Consider the following 15156-nt stretch of genomic DNA (forward strand, 5'->3'; position numbering starts at 1 on the left):
TCCAGGTAGATCTGACGTCAAGAGATGGCTTTCGTAGATTTGACGTGTAAACACTCATTTCCATTCCGACTCGGAAGGGCTGGGGCTCCACTCTGCCGGGAGACCGGGAGACCGGGAGACCGGCAGACCGAAGCGCTGCACTGAGCGCTCGCCGCCGCCGCCCAGCCTCTCTTGCGCGTCTGTATCTCGTCCGCGGAGCAACCGGAGCGAGAAGTGGTCCAGAGCCCAAGGGTGGAAGGGGCAATCCTTTCTGGCTTTTCCACCTCGCTTCTCGTCCCCCCCTCCTTCCCACTTGTGTGCGAGCGAGTGTGAGAGCCATGGAGCGAAGAGCCTGGACTCTGCAGTGTACTGCTTTCGCTCTCTTTTGCGCTTGGTGTGCACTGAACAGCGTAAAAGCGAAGAGGCAGTTTGTGAATGAATGGGCGGCGGAGATCCCCGGGGGACCGGAGGCAGCCTCAGCGATAGCCGAGGAGCTCGGCTATGACCTTTTGGGTCAGGTAAGAGTTTGCACTTTCAAGAAACTTTCTGGGGACCGAGGGGACTGTCGGGACTGGAGCGCAATCTCCCAAGTGGGAGTCCCAGGTTGCACTCTCCTGAGCCCAGTGGCAAAGGGCAGGAGCTTCTCCAGCTCTCGCCCCTGGCGCGCTTGGAGAAGGCTTGCATTATTTATTGTTTGGGCTGGGCGCAGCCAGGCAGAACCAAGCCGCTGCAGCTGGGTAGAGCTTAGTCCTGCTGCTGTCCGCTCTGGAATTGAAATCCGTTCCCGCGCGGTTTGGAAGAAAAATCCCTCACGCTTGTTCACGGAACTTGAGATGCACTCAGTCTGTTACCAACCAGCACCCAGGGGAGAGGCAGTGCGCTCTGTCCCCTGGGACTCAATGGGTCTGCGTCAGGAGCCGGCTGTTTCCTTCTTTTCAATATGGCAGCATCAGATCCAAGTCCTGATGCAAGGGACCAAGCAGGCTTGGAGATGTTCTCCGGCAGCCTTCGCGGATACGCCCAGGACACTGGGAGAGTGTCAGTGGCCAGGACTCGCGACCCGGTGGCTCGGGGGCTGCGGAGTGGTAGATGAGGTGGGTGAAAGACATGGGACCAACTCTCTGGGCCTCTACCGCGAGCTCCGGAGTCTCACTGGAAACTTGCAAAGTCCGAGCTTCACAACTTTGCTCCGTCAGTTCCCCTGAAGGGTCAAGCTGCCCAAGTGTCTGTGGGGAAAGGATTTCTTTCTTTCTTGTTCCTCAGCCAAATGCGTATTAGCTTCCCAGGGGTCTCATCTTGTGAAAATATCTGCTGCCCGTCCAAGCGAGGACTGGGTTAACAGATAGCTGGCGGCGGGTGGGGGGTGGCGGCGGGGAGGCGTTAAGGTGTTAAGTAGGGGGCTGCTTAGCTGTGCGATTCCAGGTGAACCGCGGCGGGGTGTGAGTTCTAATCTGACCTTTCCTGTTCCCTTGGCTCAGAATCAAGCCCGCATTCCTTGCCTTGTAAGTTGCTGTGCATCGAAACGGGGGAGGAGGGAGTTGTAAAACATTTTGGCGCGTTTTTTCTAGAGGCGTTGGTAGAGATGCAGCTGAAGTCAGGGATGAGTAATCGAGCGTGGGCGTTGGCGATTCCACATATCCAAATCCTCTGGGGAATGTGCCTTTCCTTGCCAGAGGCTTCATTCTCCACCTTTATGAGCCAAACTGTCTGAAATGTCCAGCAGGAAGTCAATACTCATATTGACTTTGCTCCTCCCTGTCCCAGTAGCAGACCAATACTTTTCCTTTTGCCCAGGCCTTGTTCTGTGCTAGGCTCTGTGTTGGGGCTGAGAAATAATAGGAGGAAAAGAATCGTTTAAGGAATTGAGAGTCTAGAGACTGGTTTAGAAACAAATGATTGCAATCGCAAGTAATTGATATAGCGATAGAAGCTCTTCCTGGAGTCTCAATACTTGTTGGTTGAAGGATTGAAGATGGAAGAGAATTTGGAAAAATTCCCAAGGAGGAAACATTTGCACAGTTTTATGAATCAAAGGTTGCCTTGGCGAACATGATGAGATTGGAGAAGGCACTCCAGGCATAGATAACAGTTTGTGGGAAACCAGGGAGATACAAAGAAAGTGACTTACTTATAAGTCTGGAAACTGCAAGGAATTTGGGGAATTTAAAGAGAGTGTGAGCAGTGGATGGAATATACTGGTGGGTACTGTGGACATCATGGAAACCTTGTGTATTCTATGAGGGGGAAAAAACCAGGAACTTAATCTTTTGGGCAGCTAAACAGCATTGGTAACTGTGTGAAAGGAGATTGGAGGAGAGAGCAAACAATAACTCCCTCTTCATTTTCTCACCTATGAGCCCCAGACATACATCCAAACCTGGACCATGCATTATGGGAACTGCCTTTCAAAATCACAAGTCCCAATAAATAAATAAATAACAATAAATCAGTACTCTTGATAGGATCTTCAAGGCAGGGATGGCATAGTCACAAGAAGCTTTAGAAAATAGTGGGAAAACCTATTTATACTTGCGTGTGATTTGCATATGCATATTTCCAGTTAAACGGCATTACTAATAAATGTTTTAAAAATAATAATTCTTTGTAAAAGACTGATAGTGCTTTCCTGGCTCTGCTTATGTCTTCCTTTGTTTACACTTAACTTAGCGTCACTATCTTGAACTCCTTAAAGCCTCAAGATAAAGCAAAACCAGTTGATAGCAGAAACAGAGCTAAGCATCGGTGATCTTTTCTCATGGCTACTATTCTCTCTCCCCAGTTCCAAGTAAAGCTTAAAGCAGATTCACCCCCTGAAGTTCAGGCTTGGAGCAGGGCCTACGCATCTCTATTAAAAAATTCTCTAGGTGATAAGAAACACCAATTTAAAAAATGTAATTCTTCTGAAATTGTCAATTGTTTGTCTCAAAAAAAATACACGGCATCTAGAGAATCTGATAGGTTCAAATTAAGAACTATTTTAAATAAAGGGAAACTAGCTTAAAAGAATAACGAATTTAGTTCTAAATGGACCAAATGTATTGATAGTCGCTCAGAGACGTTTACACACTGTAAAGTGGAACACCTGTCCTAAATGTGGCATGCTATCTTCTTCCTCAAAGCCTTGAACTATTGGAAAGTCAAGTGCTCACGACTAGTACCCTATAACAAGTATCACTGTGGATTTGATGGCTATGTTTCATAATAACAACAAATTGTTCTAGCTGAATGTGGCAGTGCCCATGTATCATACCAAAGGGTTTGCTTGCTTTCCACAAATTATTGTTCTCCGCTAGAATAAATTTGACAAAATGAATATTTTTTAAGAAATGTCTATCTACACAATAACATCACCTAGAAAAGCAAATGTAGTTCCTCTGAAACATGTGAAACAGAAGCATCATCAGCCCCCAAGTATGCTGTGAGCCCAAGTGATAATATCATGAAGTTTTTCTCACTCAATACACTGAGAAGAGAGGGAAGGCTTCTATCAGCACCTTCCTCATGAAGAGAAAAGTTAACTTCAAATACAAGAAATGGACTTAAAAAAAGTTGCCTGTCTCCAAGTTAGCTGGGTTTCAATATAACCTATATATACTTATTTTGGAAAAGGATTTTTATTTTAATTTTTTCTTTTATAGATTGGGTCACTTGAAAATCACTACCTATTCAGACATAAAAACCATCCTCGGAGGTCTCGAAGGAGTGCTCTTCATATCACTAAGAGGTTATCTGATGATGATCGTGTAAGTGTTGTGCATTTGTCTTCAAACCAGTAACCTGACTTATCTGCTTTCTTTGTGATTGCTAACAAGAGCAAAAGCAAGTATGATTCTTTTTATTGTGCTCAGTTATTTATCTGTAGTGTTTATTATTTCCATAGGGTTATAATTACACATGATAATAACTGGATCTGATTGAATTGGTTGACTAAATTCTATGTGTATAAATATATAATATATATAAAATATACATACAGTATGTGTATGTGTGTGTGTGTATATATATATAAAACACCAGCTCACAAATCTGGTCTAAGAGCATGAAAATGAATATTGAGAATCAAATGGTAGCACTAATGAACTGTTTAACAATACAATCAATCAACAACCTTTTATTATATGCTTATTATGTACCAAATACTTTGATATCTGATGTGATGATGCCAAAAAGATATAATACATAAACCCTGTTCTTAATAACGTCAGTGTAACTGAAAAATGAAATTTTCAAATTCATTCATTCATTTCAATTTCAAAATGAAATTTTCAAATTCATTCATTCATTTCAATTTCAAAATGAAATTCTGCCATTTCTATCTGGTTTTGTTATATAGGGAACTAGTGTTTTTGAAGGAGCTTTAAGTCCATGTCTTCATGAGGCAAGTGTTTCCATAAGTATTGTATAGCCTGATCCAAAGCATTTGATCTCTTTTTATTCTGCTTTGTATATTCAGTGATTAGGCAACAGCAGGAAATGTCTAGAATAAATACAGGTAAAGTATGGGGCCAATTTAATATTTATTTAATGGACCTTTCAATTTTTGAAGTCTGTTTTCAAGGTCAGCAAACATATCAATGGAAATGTTGATATGAAATAGAAATCTGAAGTATTAGAATTTGCATATACAACGTTGCCTTTTCTCAAGAATGCGCCATACTGGTGAGAATTTCTTCCAGCTGGCCTGATATCTGTGTACAGGATTTCTGTTGTCTAGGACATTCTAAAGAATTATGGAAGCTTTGTGAGGGATACAACACACACTTTCAACTTCCCGTGAAGAAAAGTATAAGTGACAGCAAGGTGCTAGAACTGTTAAAAGTACATGGAATTCAGGAACCCTGCAAAATAATTTTCTACTTTATTGTTATGCAACTGATTGAATTTTTAGAAGGAAAAAAAGAAGACATATTATGAGTGTAGGAAATGACTGGGCCTGGGTTACCAGTGTTCAAACAGGAAACAAGCAACCAAACCCGGACCAAGAATGCTGTATCAGGACCACGGACAGTAACCCACAGCTCACAAACAACCATTGCTGGCTTTTACCCAAGTTAATGGCTCGAAGCGAGAGACCTAATCAGAGGCCCTGAACATCACTTTCAATGTTTCTTGTCCAGTGAAATCTTCCCTTCGCTGTCCCAAGGCAGATGGCTAATTGTACGTGGGCTTTGAAAGTAGGACAACTTCCAGCTCTCTGGCTAGGCTTAGTCTTTGGGCAAAACAAGAGATATTTCCTTGTCTGCTTAAATTCATGCCTGACATTAACGCACAAGGAAGTCAAACTGACCTCCCTTCTCATCTTCAAGGAGAAAACTGGATAGAGTGGAACAGACCTAACTGTTATTATTACTCAAAATATCTCACTAAAATGAACAGATGGTCCAGTTCTATCCTTTAGATATTTCCTTAATAATTGATTTGGGGGAGAAATCTCAAAGCATAATGAAGAAGAGCTAAGAATTTACTCTCCAGCATAATTTCATGAAAAAGAAGTCTCTATAATCCTATGAAAAGTTATCCTCAGAATAATTTTATTTCAGGAAAAACCCTAGAAACCATTGAAGCTTGCAGTAGAAACTTGGACTAGATGATTTTTAATGGCCTTCTCAAATCAAAAGGATTATTTACAATTAAGCACATGATACTTATTAGATACATAATAGAAGGACACCCCCAATTTGCTCTGTTCCATTTGGTATGCTCTTACAGAGATTAACATGGCATTTGGAGTTAATGACATTAATCATAACACTGTTTCCAACAATTGGATGTTTATCTGATCAGATGACAGAGTGCCTCTTCTTATACTCCATTTTTTTAAAATTGCTTTTGATTTTCATTTTATTGCTCTTTTTTGATAGGGATAATATTCTTTCAAATTAGCACTCTGAAATGCAGCAATAAGCTATCTTGATAAGTCTGTTAATGAAATCTCCAACTGTAAGTGACTCTCTCCCTCAAAGATTAGTACTTGTTCCCTAGCAGCCAGCTCCCAAAGACCAACTCAGATGACAGGCAGTATATTCCAAGCACTGAGGTATTTTAAGCCAAAACAATTAAGCTTGAAAATACAGGCACTTTAAAAATAAATTATAGTGACTAATTTCCAACTCTCAAGTCCCTCCCAATGTTTATAATAGGTTTGCAGTATATTTTCTAATTGAAAATTCAGGACAGTCTTAGTGGATGGTTTTATCCTTTAGTTGTAAATTATTTTTTGGTTTTTATTTTTGGATCTGACATTAGTATTCTCACATTAACAATATCCTGTCACACACTGGACTATTATCATGTGTACAAAAGAGAGGATATGTTTTGGATAGGAAACAGTCATGTTGCTCAGCAAAATAAGAGCATGGTATTATCTCACAATTAGTATAACCACAAGGCAGCCCCTCACCCTTTCAGGGCCTCAAGTATAATAGGATTATGCCATAAATGTGGGGAAGGTAATTTTTATTGTCAGATCTCTTTGCATAATACATGAAACTAAATTAATGGTAAGTGTGCATGGTCAGGAGTGCTCATTCATCACCCTGGATCTGTTTCTCATATTAAATACTCTTAAGCAGAAGGCTGAAGCATAGAGGAGCCAGAATTTTGAATCTGCAAAGACATAGCACCTTTCTTGCCTTTTGTTGCATTTGCAATTTCTATCTTTGTGTGTAAAGAAAGAGAAATTAAGCTGTAAGAGCAACATAACAGCAGTCTCTGGGATCTCTTAGCTTGTTGACTCATGCCATGAAAATGGACAAATTTTCAGCTACAGAACCCTGGAACCTCAATATAAAAATCAGTATTATGGTCCATTTGCTGATGAAAGCAGGCTGAACTTTTACTTCCACTGTAATCACAGTGTAAATGATTTGAGGGAATCATCACTTCACTGACTGCTTCTCCTCCCCCTAAAGGTACACTTTACTGTAATAGAGGAAATGTTCATCTCCCTAGTGGGCAATCCCTTCTTCTCACTGAGCTGCCAGTTTGATCTGTAGTCAAACGAAAACACTGTGGAGCTGCCTGAACTCTGATGGAGAGAGTACTAGGGCTAGTTAGAGGGAAGATGATTACACCAGAGGTGGCTATTTGTTGATTTTCTTGCTATAAAACTCCTTGTAGGTGATATGGGCTGAACAACAGTATGAAAAAGAGAGAAGTAAACGTTCAGTTCTAAGAGACTCAGCACTAGATCTCTTCAATGATCCGATGTGGAACCAGCAGTGGTACTTGGTAAGTACCTAGAGGAGGACTATGTTGGACCTGGGTTATTTATTATGTCTGTACAATAGATTTTTTTAAATGATAGGTAATTCAGCAGAGGGCTGTGCTACCTAGAGATTAGGGTTGATGGGACCTTCCATGATCTGGATCTTCTGTTTTACTATGTGAGAATGTCTGAAACACAGATATTTAGCTACTATAAGAGGAAGGGTTGTTGCCTTTTTGTCTTCTTAAGTTTATCTGCAATAAGTACAGAAGAATCATGTCTTACAAGTTAGGGGTTCCAAAACAGTACTCATGGTAAAAATCACATTTGCTGAAAGTTACTCTTGAGAACACTTTAAATCACCCAAAGAGTACAGTGAACATGATTCAGTATATATAGCCCTGAGTGGCAATTCTTACATGCTTACAGGTAAGATTTTCTGAATTAGGCTAAAGGAAGGAACACAAGGAAAGACAAAAGGCATCTATTTGCAGATGTCTAGACTTGCAAACCAGTTCTACCTTTAAGATAGTTATCAAGTCCTTATTGGAATGTGGGCATTGAGTAGAGAAACTGCAAGTGTTCCTGTTTGCCCGCAGAGTGCTCTCCTTCTGTTTTAATATTAAGCCTCTATCATAGTAATACATGTTAATAGAAGTGTTTATTGTTGAGAACATTATAAAAGACAAATTTTCATGAAAACCATAAGCTAAGGCTTAGATATCCTTGTTGCATAATGGGAAAGGAGATCAATTCCTCTTGAAACTCTCTTAACCTAGGCAATACCTACTCATTGCAGCTGAAGAGATTCATTAGTTAACAGTGGTGCACTTACTATGTGCCAAATACTATCATAAATGTTTGACATGAATTAACTCATTTAGTTCTCACACAACATTTTGTTGTAGGTATAGTAAGTACACCCATTTAACAGATGAAGAGACAGAGATATTGGCAAGTTGAATAACTTGCCAAATATCACATGATTATAGTGATGGGGCCATAATTCACAGCTCCGGGAGCCATACTCTTAACAACCACACTCTATATTGTTCTGATTGACAGAGAGTCCTTCTTCTCTGGTGTCGGCCAACAATCTGTGTGTAACTTCTGTGATTCAGCTTCACGTTGGCCTAGTAAATTCTTGTTTTGCCTCACCTCTTTCTGATGAGCATCAGCCAGGGGTCAATGCATTCATTGATACTTTTGATTGTTGTTATCTATAAATTTCTTGTTGACCCCTTCACTAAAAACCTGGCATTCTAGTACATCTCTCTTGAATGCTTAGGGATGTGCTCATATCTGTGTTCCCTTGCTGTCTAGCTCCTCTACCCTAGGGTCCCAAATACTGTAGCTATCAGAAAAAAAAAAAAATCCCAACTCTTCTCTCACCGATACTTACTCCCTAAATCACTCATACTTGGAAATAGGCAGTTAAATTACAAATCCTGTTAAGACCACAGCCTCCTGGGCATTCCAGGTTCTGCCTTTTCTTTTAGAAAAGTTATAAAAACATCCATGAATAACTGTGAACTAGACAAAATAAAGAACATTCTGTGTGGCAGTAGAGGCTAGGGATTTGGGGGGAGATGGAAACATGGAACATCAAATAAGGCTTTGATAGATGAAAAGCTTGAGCATGTAATTATAAATGAAAGCAACTTAGGGATAAGCTTCTTCAAAGCCACACAGCTCAGAGACAAGGGGCACAGGGTGATTCATCCTTTCGAGTGATTTTCCATTGGAATAAGTGGAAAAAGGGCAGCACTATGATGATGCACTTGGTCCTACCCTCTGCTTTGTTTTTTTATTTCACCTAATCACCTGCTTCTAAAAAAAGAGAGTGACCCCAGGAAAAAGAAAGGTGGGTCTCCAGATTGGAGCTTCAGTTCTCATTTTGCAGCTAACAAATCATGATTTTTTGTTTTTCTTTACCAGCAAGATACTAGGATGACTGCAGCCCTACCCAAGCTGGACCTCCATGTGATACCTGTCTGGCAAAAAGGCATTACAGGCAAAGGAGTTATTATCACTGTACTGGATGACGGCTTGGAGTGGAATCACACAGACATTTATGCCAACTATGTGAGTCTAAGCCCTCCCATTGTTGCAACTTAGGGAGCGTCTACACAGACACACAGTTAGAGCTTTGCTTCCCTCAAGCAGGAGGCTGCTCTGATGTCAGCACTGGGAATGATGGGCCAAGTTTTGTCACTTCCCTCACCCTTCTGCCAGTGCACAGAAACTTGTTTTTTGTTTTTTTGTTTTTTTTTAAATCACTGGGCATTGAAAGAATTCATTGGAGCCAAGGATTGCACAAAAGCATGTGTGTTGGGGTTGAGGGAGGCACTTACACCAAACTCTGTGACACTAAGTATTTGGGGACATGAAAGCAATCATATCAAGCCTGAAGTCTGAGAGCATTTTCACAGTCTTCCTCCTCACATCCTTTATGGGTCAATATCTCTCACATTGTGTAGTTGTATGAATGTGATTCCTTCCATGTAAATCAAAGTGTGTACTACACAGCACAAAAATGACAAGCTGAGAATAGTTTACTAAAAATGGGAAATAAGTAAATGAAAGTCATTTCCTTAATTGTTTATGAAGTTCTCCATAATATTTTAGGTCTTTAAATCAGTGTTTCATCTTGAATATTGCCCCTTGTCTTTCTGTCATCCTTTCTACTCAGTCAACATTCCCTAGCTAAAGAGCAAAGGAAACAGGAAGGAAAAGGAGAGATGAAAAAATTAGGAATTATTAAGATATGTGGAAAATATAGAGATGTAGCAATAAGTGGTGTTACAGTTCCTATGTGGAAGATGTTTAAGTGTAGCAATCTGATTGGAAAAGGGGGTGGGACCTGGAAGCTTGTCTTGAATTTCAAGCACACCCTCTTTAATAAAATTGCATGTCTAGTTTAGTATAACTGGGGAGGCTGAAGGAGATCACTGTGGACCTGAGCCCCACGCCACAGCCAGATCTTTGCACCTATATTCTTCTGAAGAGAAAGATGAGTGTCAAAGTGTCACTAACTAGCTCTATAGCTTAGTAAGCCATTTAACTTCTCTAGGTCTCAGTTTTCTCATTTGGAACATGAGGTGGTTGAATGAAGTAAACTGTGACTCCTTCTGTTCTAATATCCTAAGAGATTCTATGAGCTATCGGTTTGGAAACATTCACGGAGAATTGGATGTTGGCTCACTTTTCTGGGTACATCATCTTTGCCTGGTTTATGCATATGATAAATGATCAGCATCTGGGCCCAAAACTCTAAAATGCAGACTTTTGAGCTATCAGCCAGGATGGGAACAGGATGAGGTAGAAGACTTGGAAAGCACTGCTTTTTTTAATGCTACAGTGTTATTTTTGTTTTCTCTTTAGGATCCAGAGGCTAGCTATGATTTTAATGATAATGACCACGATCCATTTCCCCGATATGATCCCACAAACGAGAACAAGTGAGTAAATGTGGATTTGGGGGCGGGGGTAAGTGCTTTAAAATGCTTTTATCTTATTTGAGACAATTACACTGTAAATATGATCCACATCTTAGCTCTCAGAAAATGTTCATGTACACCACCACATTTTGTTGATTTTAAAGCAGAAACAAAAGCTTCTATTTTTATATTCCTTTTGCCTTATAGAACCATATTTCAATTAAGCTTTCTTCTTATATCACAAAATGTTCCCCTCAAATGTTACTGAACAGTGATAGCTTTAGAAAAAATGTTTGGGACATAAAGAATAAAAATCCGGAGTTCACCCCCCTGCCCCAATTCCTCTATGAATCTTTTACTGCTGTCAACGTGCTTGATAGTCGTGAAGAGAAATATAGATGACCAAGATAACAGATCCCCATGACTTCCTATGATGGCCACAACCGTGCTCACTAGTTCCCTCAGAAGAGTATGGCAAGACACCAGACAAGAGAAATATACCATGAGGTTGGGCCCTCAAATCCAACACAGTCTCCAGGGTATTGGGGTACTTAGCAGCCTATTCCAGAGTTTCTGCTGGGTATTCTAAAGCTAAAAGGAAGAGAAAAAGGACATCTTCTGACTCCTAAATTAACTCTCCATAGCAGCCACAGGGTGGTGAGCGAGGCCAAGAGCCAGACCCGCCAAAGCAAGAGGCCAAATAAAGACCCAAAGGCAAGAGATGTTTTAACCTTTTTTCCCGAGCTCCAAAGAAACTTCACCCTCTAGGCACACAGGCTCAAGTGTCTATGCCCATGTGAGAAGTCATCTCTGTGCATAATGATGTCTCTCATGGACTTCAAGGAGACCTTCACGCTTTCCTCTCCATCTGCTCCACCCAAAAGAAACTTGCACAGAAGCAGATGAACGCCAAGGCAAAATGAGTGCTGCTACAAGCGGAGATGCAAAGAGCAAGCAGTGAAAAGCTCTTTGTGGATGCCACATAAAGTGCTTCCCTTTTCTTTCTTCCTCTCTCTTGGACTATTACCCAAAGAACTCAATCAAGTTCTTTCTTTCTCGCTCTCACTCTCACTTTCCCTCTCCCTTTCTCCCTTATTGTCTCAGAATTCCCATGTGGCTGGGGCAGTAATGTTGACCTAAAGTTGTTACTTTGGACTGTCCTCCTCCAGAAGGCCAACAAACTCCAGGAAGGGAGGCTGGGGCTCAAGGACTTGGCCTCAACTCCTGGGTGTATGTTTTTTCCTTGTGGGGAAGGGAGGGCTTTTTTCCTTGGGGAGGGTTCCTTCAGTACCATTTACTTCTTCTAGGGTTTATCTCTTAAAGGGGTTAACAGCAAACAGCCCTAGAATATTCTAACATTCCAATAACAATATAAAAGGAAACATGAGGGGGCACCCTTGGGAGAAAAGTGGGAGGTCTCAGAAACTTAGAGCAGGACCTCCCAGACAAACATTCAGCCATATCTCTGAGTGATAGCAGTGCAGAACCAGGAGCGACATCTGTTTTTTAAAGCACGACCTTGTAATGTTAGCCTGGTTGGTAGTGATGGCTTTGCCAATTACCAGGAGGGAGGATGACCTTGAGGAAAGCACTCACCTCACTCTGTCTCTATTTTTCATTTTGTCTCCTAAAATGATGACAAGGTATCTGTTCTCTACCCTCCTGAAAGAAACTTCCCAAGGAAATGGGCAATAAGCGCTTGGAAGAAAAGGGCCCTCTTCCTAGAATTAAGTAAAAACGATAACTCTCATTCCATCCCCTTGGCCAAGACTGAGAGGGAAAACTGCCCCCAACCACATGGGTACAGCTGAGGAGACTGTTAGCTGGAGGTGTCAGCCTCCTTCTCAGAATGCATGCACTGGGTCTAGCCCCAGGATCCAATGCTGGTGATAACTTGTGTGGTAGATGCATGATGGGTGACTGCGTGGTGAAATAATATTCTCTAAAGTTTTGTACTCATGAGAAGGGGATCTCAGATGTCCCTCTTCCCTCCCCCTGAAAAAAAGGGACTCTCAACTCATGGTAATAGCCACATTTCCCCCAATTCACAGAGTTCCAAAGGCCCCAAGGAAGCAACCCATATAATTGTGTGTATTTTGTGCCTGAAAACTCAGCTTCCACAGCATAGTAGACCATGGACCTTGCCCATAGCATAGAGTTAGTGTAGCATGGCCAAACACTTAAAAGCACAGACTTTCCAGCTGGATTTAGATCAAATCTTAGATCTTCCACTTAATAGTTGAGTGACCTTGAGCAAATTATTTAACTTCTTTGTGACTAGTTTTATCATCTACTAAAGAGACAATAATAGTACCTATTTCATTGCATTATTATGGGGATTAAATACGTTTACATATGTAATTGGCTTGGACAGTGCCTGGTACATAGAAAAAGTTAAATGTGTGCTATGATGATGAGGATGATCAAGGCTTCTCATTTAGCAACGAAAGGAGACCTCCTTTCAGTGAGAAAACAAGCATGACAAGAATAATAGCATCTGATAAGAGTAGAAGCAAAGACAAGTCAATTTTCTGAGCCAATTCAGAATCTGCTATTTGAAAACGACACAATAAGCAACTATCTGTCAGGGTCCTCTTGACTATCAACCAAAAAGCTAGCATCCCCATCATTTATCAAAAGGTATAACAAAAAATAGAGTTACCCTTCTAGCATATTGTCAGAAATAAATCCCTTAGGTTTAGAAAATAAATGGCCCCATTTTATCTTGGCCTTTATAGCAGTTAGAGGCCTATTATCTCTCAATTCCAAGGGCATTATCTCTCCAAACTATCTGTGTTGCTGCTGTTCTTTATTACTATGTAAATGAGGCTAATAAAAGCTGCATTTGAATTCTCCTCTGCAAATCAAAAGAGGAACCACTAAATAACAAAATTTTAAAAGTGCAGGTAACTCTCACTACTAATCTGGCATGAATTTGTAGTCAGTATTTCAACACCAATTATTTACGGATTATTTTTCTAGTTTTATAACATGTGGCAAGGAAATTTTAACTAGTACAATAGTAGTCTTTATCTTCTGGAATAAGTTTTAAAAAATCAATTTGTAAATGCCAGTTACAACCATTGTTCTAAGATAATAGAGGGTTCTTTTATCTCAGAGCCTGATTTAAGGAAAGAAAGCTGTAGGTCTAGGAAGATGCTATAGAACCACTTTAAAAAAGTTTTCTCTTTTCTCAAGGTGTGGAGGTGAGAAGTGAGGATAAGAGGAGGAAAAGATATCAACTCCTATTTGTACCATGATCTTGCACCTTTTAAGAAAATAGTACTCAGTATGTAAAGAGAGATAAATAAGAGGTAGTGTCATATTGCATCATTTTTAGGACAGAGGTACAATGCTAGATACGTTTGCCAACAGGTTGATTCTGTAGGCTCTACCCGGAGACTTTACTATCTTGGGCCCTGTCTTCCATCTTGTGTAAATGGAAATACAGGTGGTGGTGATTTCTGGCAGCATATTTCCCAGATGATGGCAACTGAATTTTTCCTCCTACAAAGGGAAAGAGGGCTAATCCACCAAAGAAGCATAAGGTGCCTTCTATGTTTTCAATATGCATGCATTTCTCAGAGAATGGATGTATTGGTCAGGACAGCTTCAGTTGCAAGTGAGAGAATCCAAACTCAAAGATTAAGTAAAATGGAAATTTTAAAATATTTTTACCCAAGAGATATTCAGCTTCAGTTATTGCAAGATCCAGAAACTCAAAAAGTAGGCCATCAGGACACCAATTACTCTGTCTGCATCTCCTAGTGCTGCTCACCTCCACTTAGCTTCATTCTCAATAGAATACTGCCTGGTAGCAAGATCCACATGGCTCACATGGAACTTAAAGCTGAAGATTCTGCATCAATTCTTGAATGCTGTCTGGGAGGACAGGCCTCATGATAGGGAGTCACTAGAAGTGAGTGAGGGCCACTTCCCAAAAGGGGGAAATGCTAGAAGACCCCCCCAAAAAAGTGGGTGTCTGCTACATTAGGGAAGACTGTGAATTAAAGATAATTACATTGCTCTGACTTAGGACTCCTATCCAGTATTAACATAAAGGAGGAACATCAATTAGTGGAAGGAGAATAGGAAATCATCTTTGGTATTTTAGGAAAAAAAGATAAATGAAACAGGCTTATTTTAAATGACCCAGTCAATTTAGGATTTTTATATTTCATGCTGGGCTAAATTAATAGATGTCTAGCACAGTAGTGTTAAAAGGAACTGACTGACAGAATTGCTCAGAGCTAACCCTTCCTCTTTTTCCCTCTATGTCAGTATATCTGGTCAGTGGCTCCTCCAAGGCACCAATAGCCCTCACGCTGCTCCTAGGAGCTTCCACAATGGAATAAAGTCATGAAGTAAACAAATTCACATTAAAGTTCTCTCTACTTGTCAACCCTCTTGAGGTCAGGGAGGTGATGGGAAAAGACAAGCAATATCCCCAGAATTTCAGAATTGATACTTTAATGGTGGACTTTGGTCTGCTTTAGAGATGGATTTTTTGTTACCCAAACACTCTGAAAT

The 15156-nt window shown here is 40.7% G+C and overlaps 1 protein-coding gene across 1 annotated transcript in view; it reads left to right on the top strand.

The window, feature by feature from the left end:
* Nucleotides 1–239: 239 nt before the first annotated feature.
* PCSK1 (proprotein convertase subtilisin/kexin type 1) overlaps nucleotides 240–15156 on the top strand; it is a 39971-nt gene continuing 25054 nt past the window's right edge. The window contains exons 1-5 of the mRNA XM_057738792.1: nucleotides 240–497; nucleotides 3618–3722; nucleotides 7099–7209; nucleotides 9125–9271; nucleotides 10571–10647. Coding sequence (XP_057594775.1) covers nucleotides 318–497; nucleotides 3618–3722; nucleotides 7099–7209; nucleotides 9125–9271; nucleotides 10571–10647 — 620 coding nt within the window. The 5' untranslated portion in view covers nucleotides 240–317. The remainder of the gene's footprint in view (nucleotides 498–3617; nucleotides 3723–7098; nucleotides 7210–9124; nucleotides 9272–10570; nucleotides 10648–15156) is intronic.

Source organism: Hippopotamus amphibius, chromosome 1, assembly GCF_030028045.1.
Source record: "Hippopotamus amphibius kiboko isolate mHipAmp2 chromosome 1, mHipAmp2.hap2, whole genome shotgun sequence".
Classification (NCBI taxonomy): Eukaryota; Metazoa; Chordata; class Mammalia; order Artiodactyla; family Hippopotamidae; genus Hippopotamus; species Hippopotamus amphibius.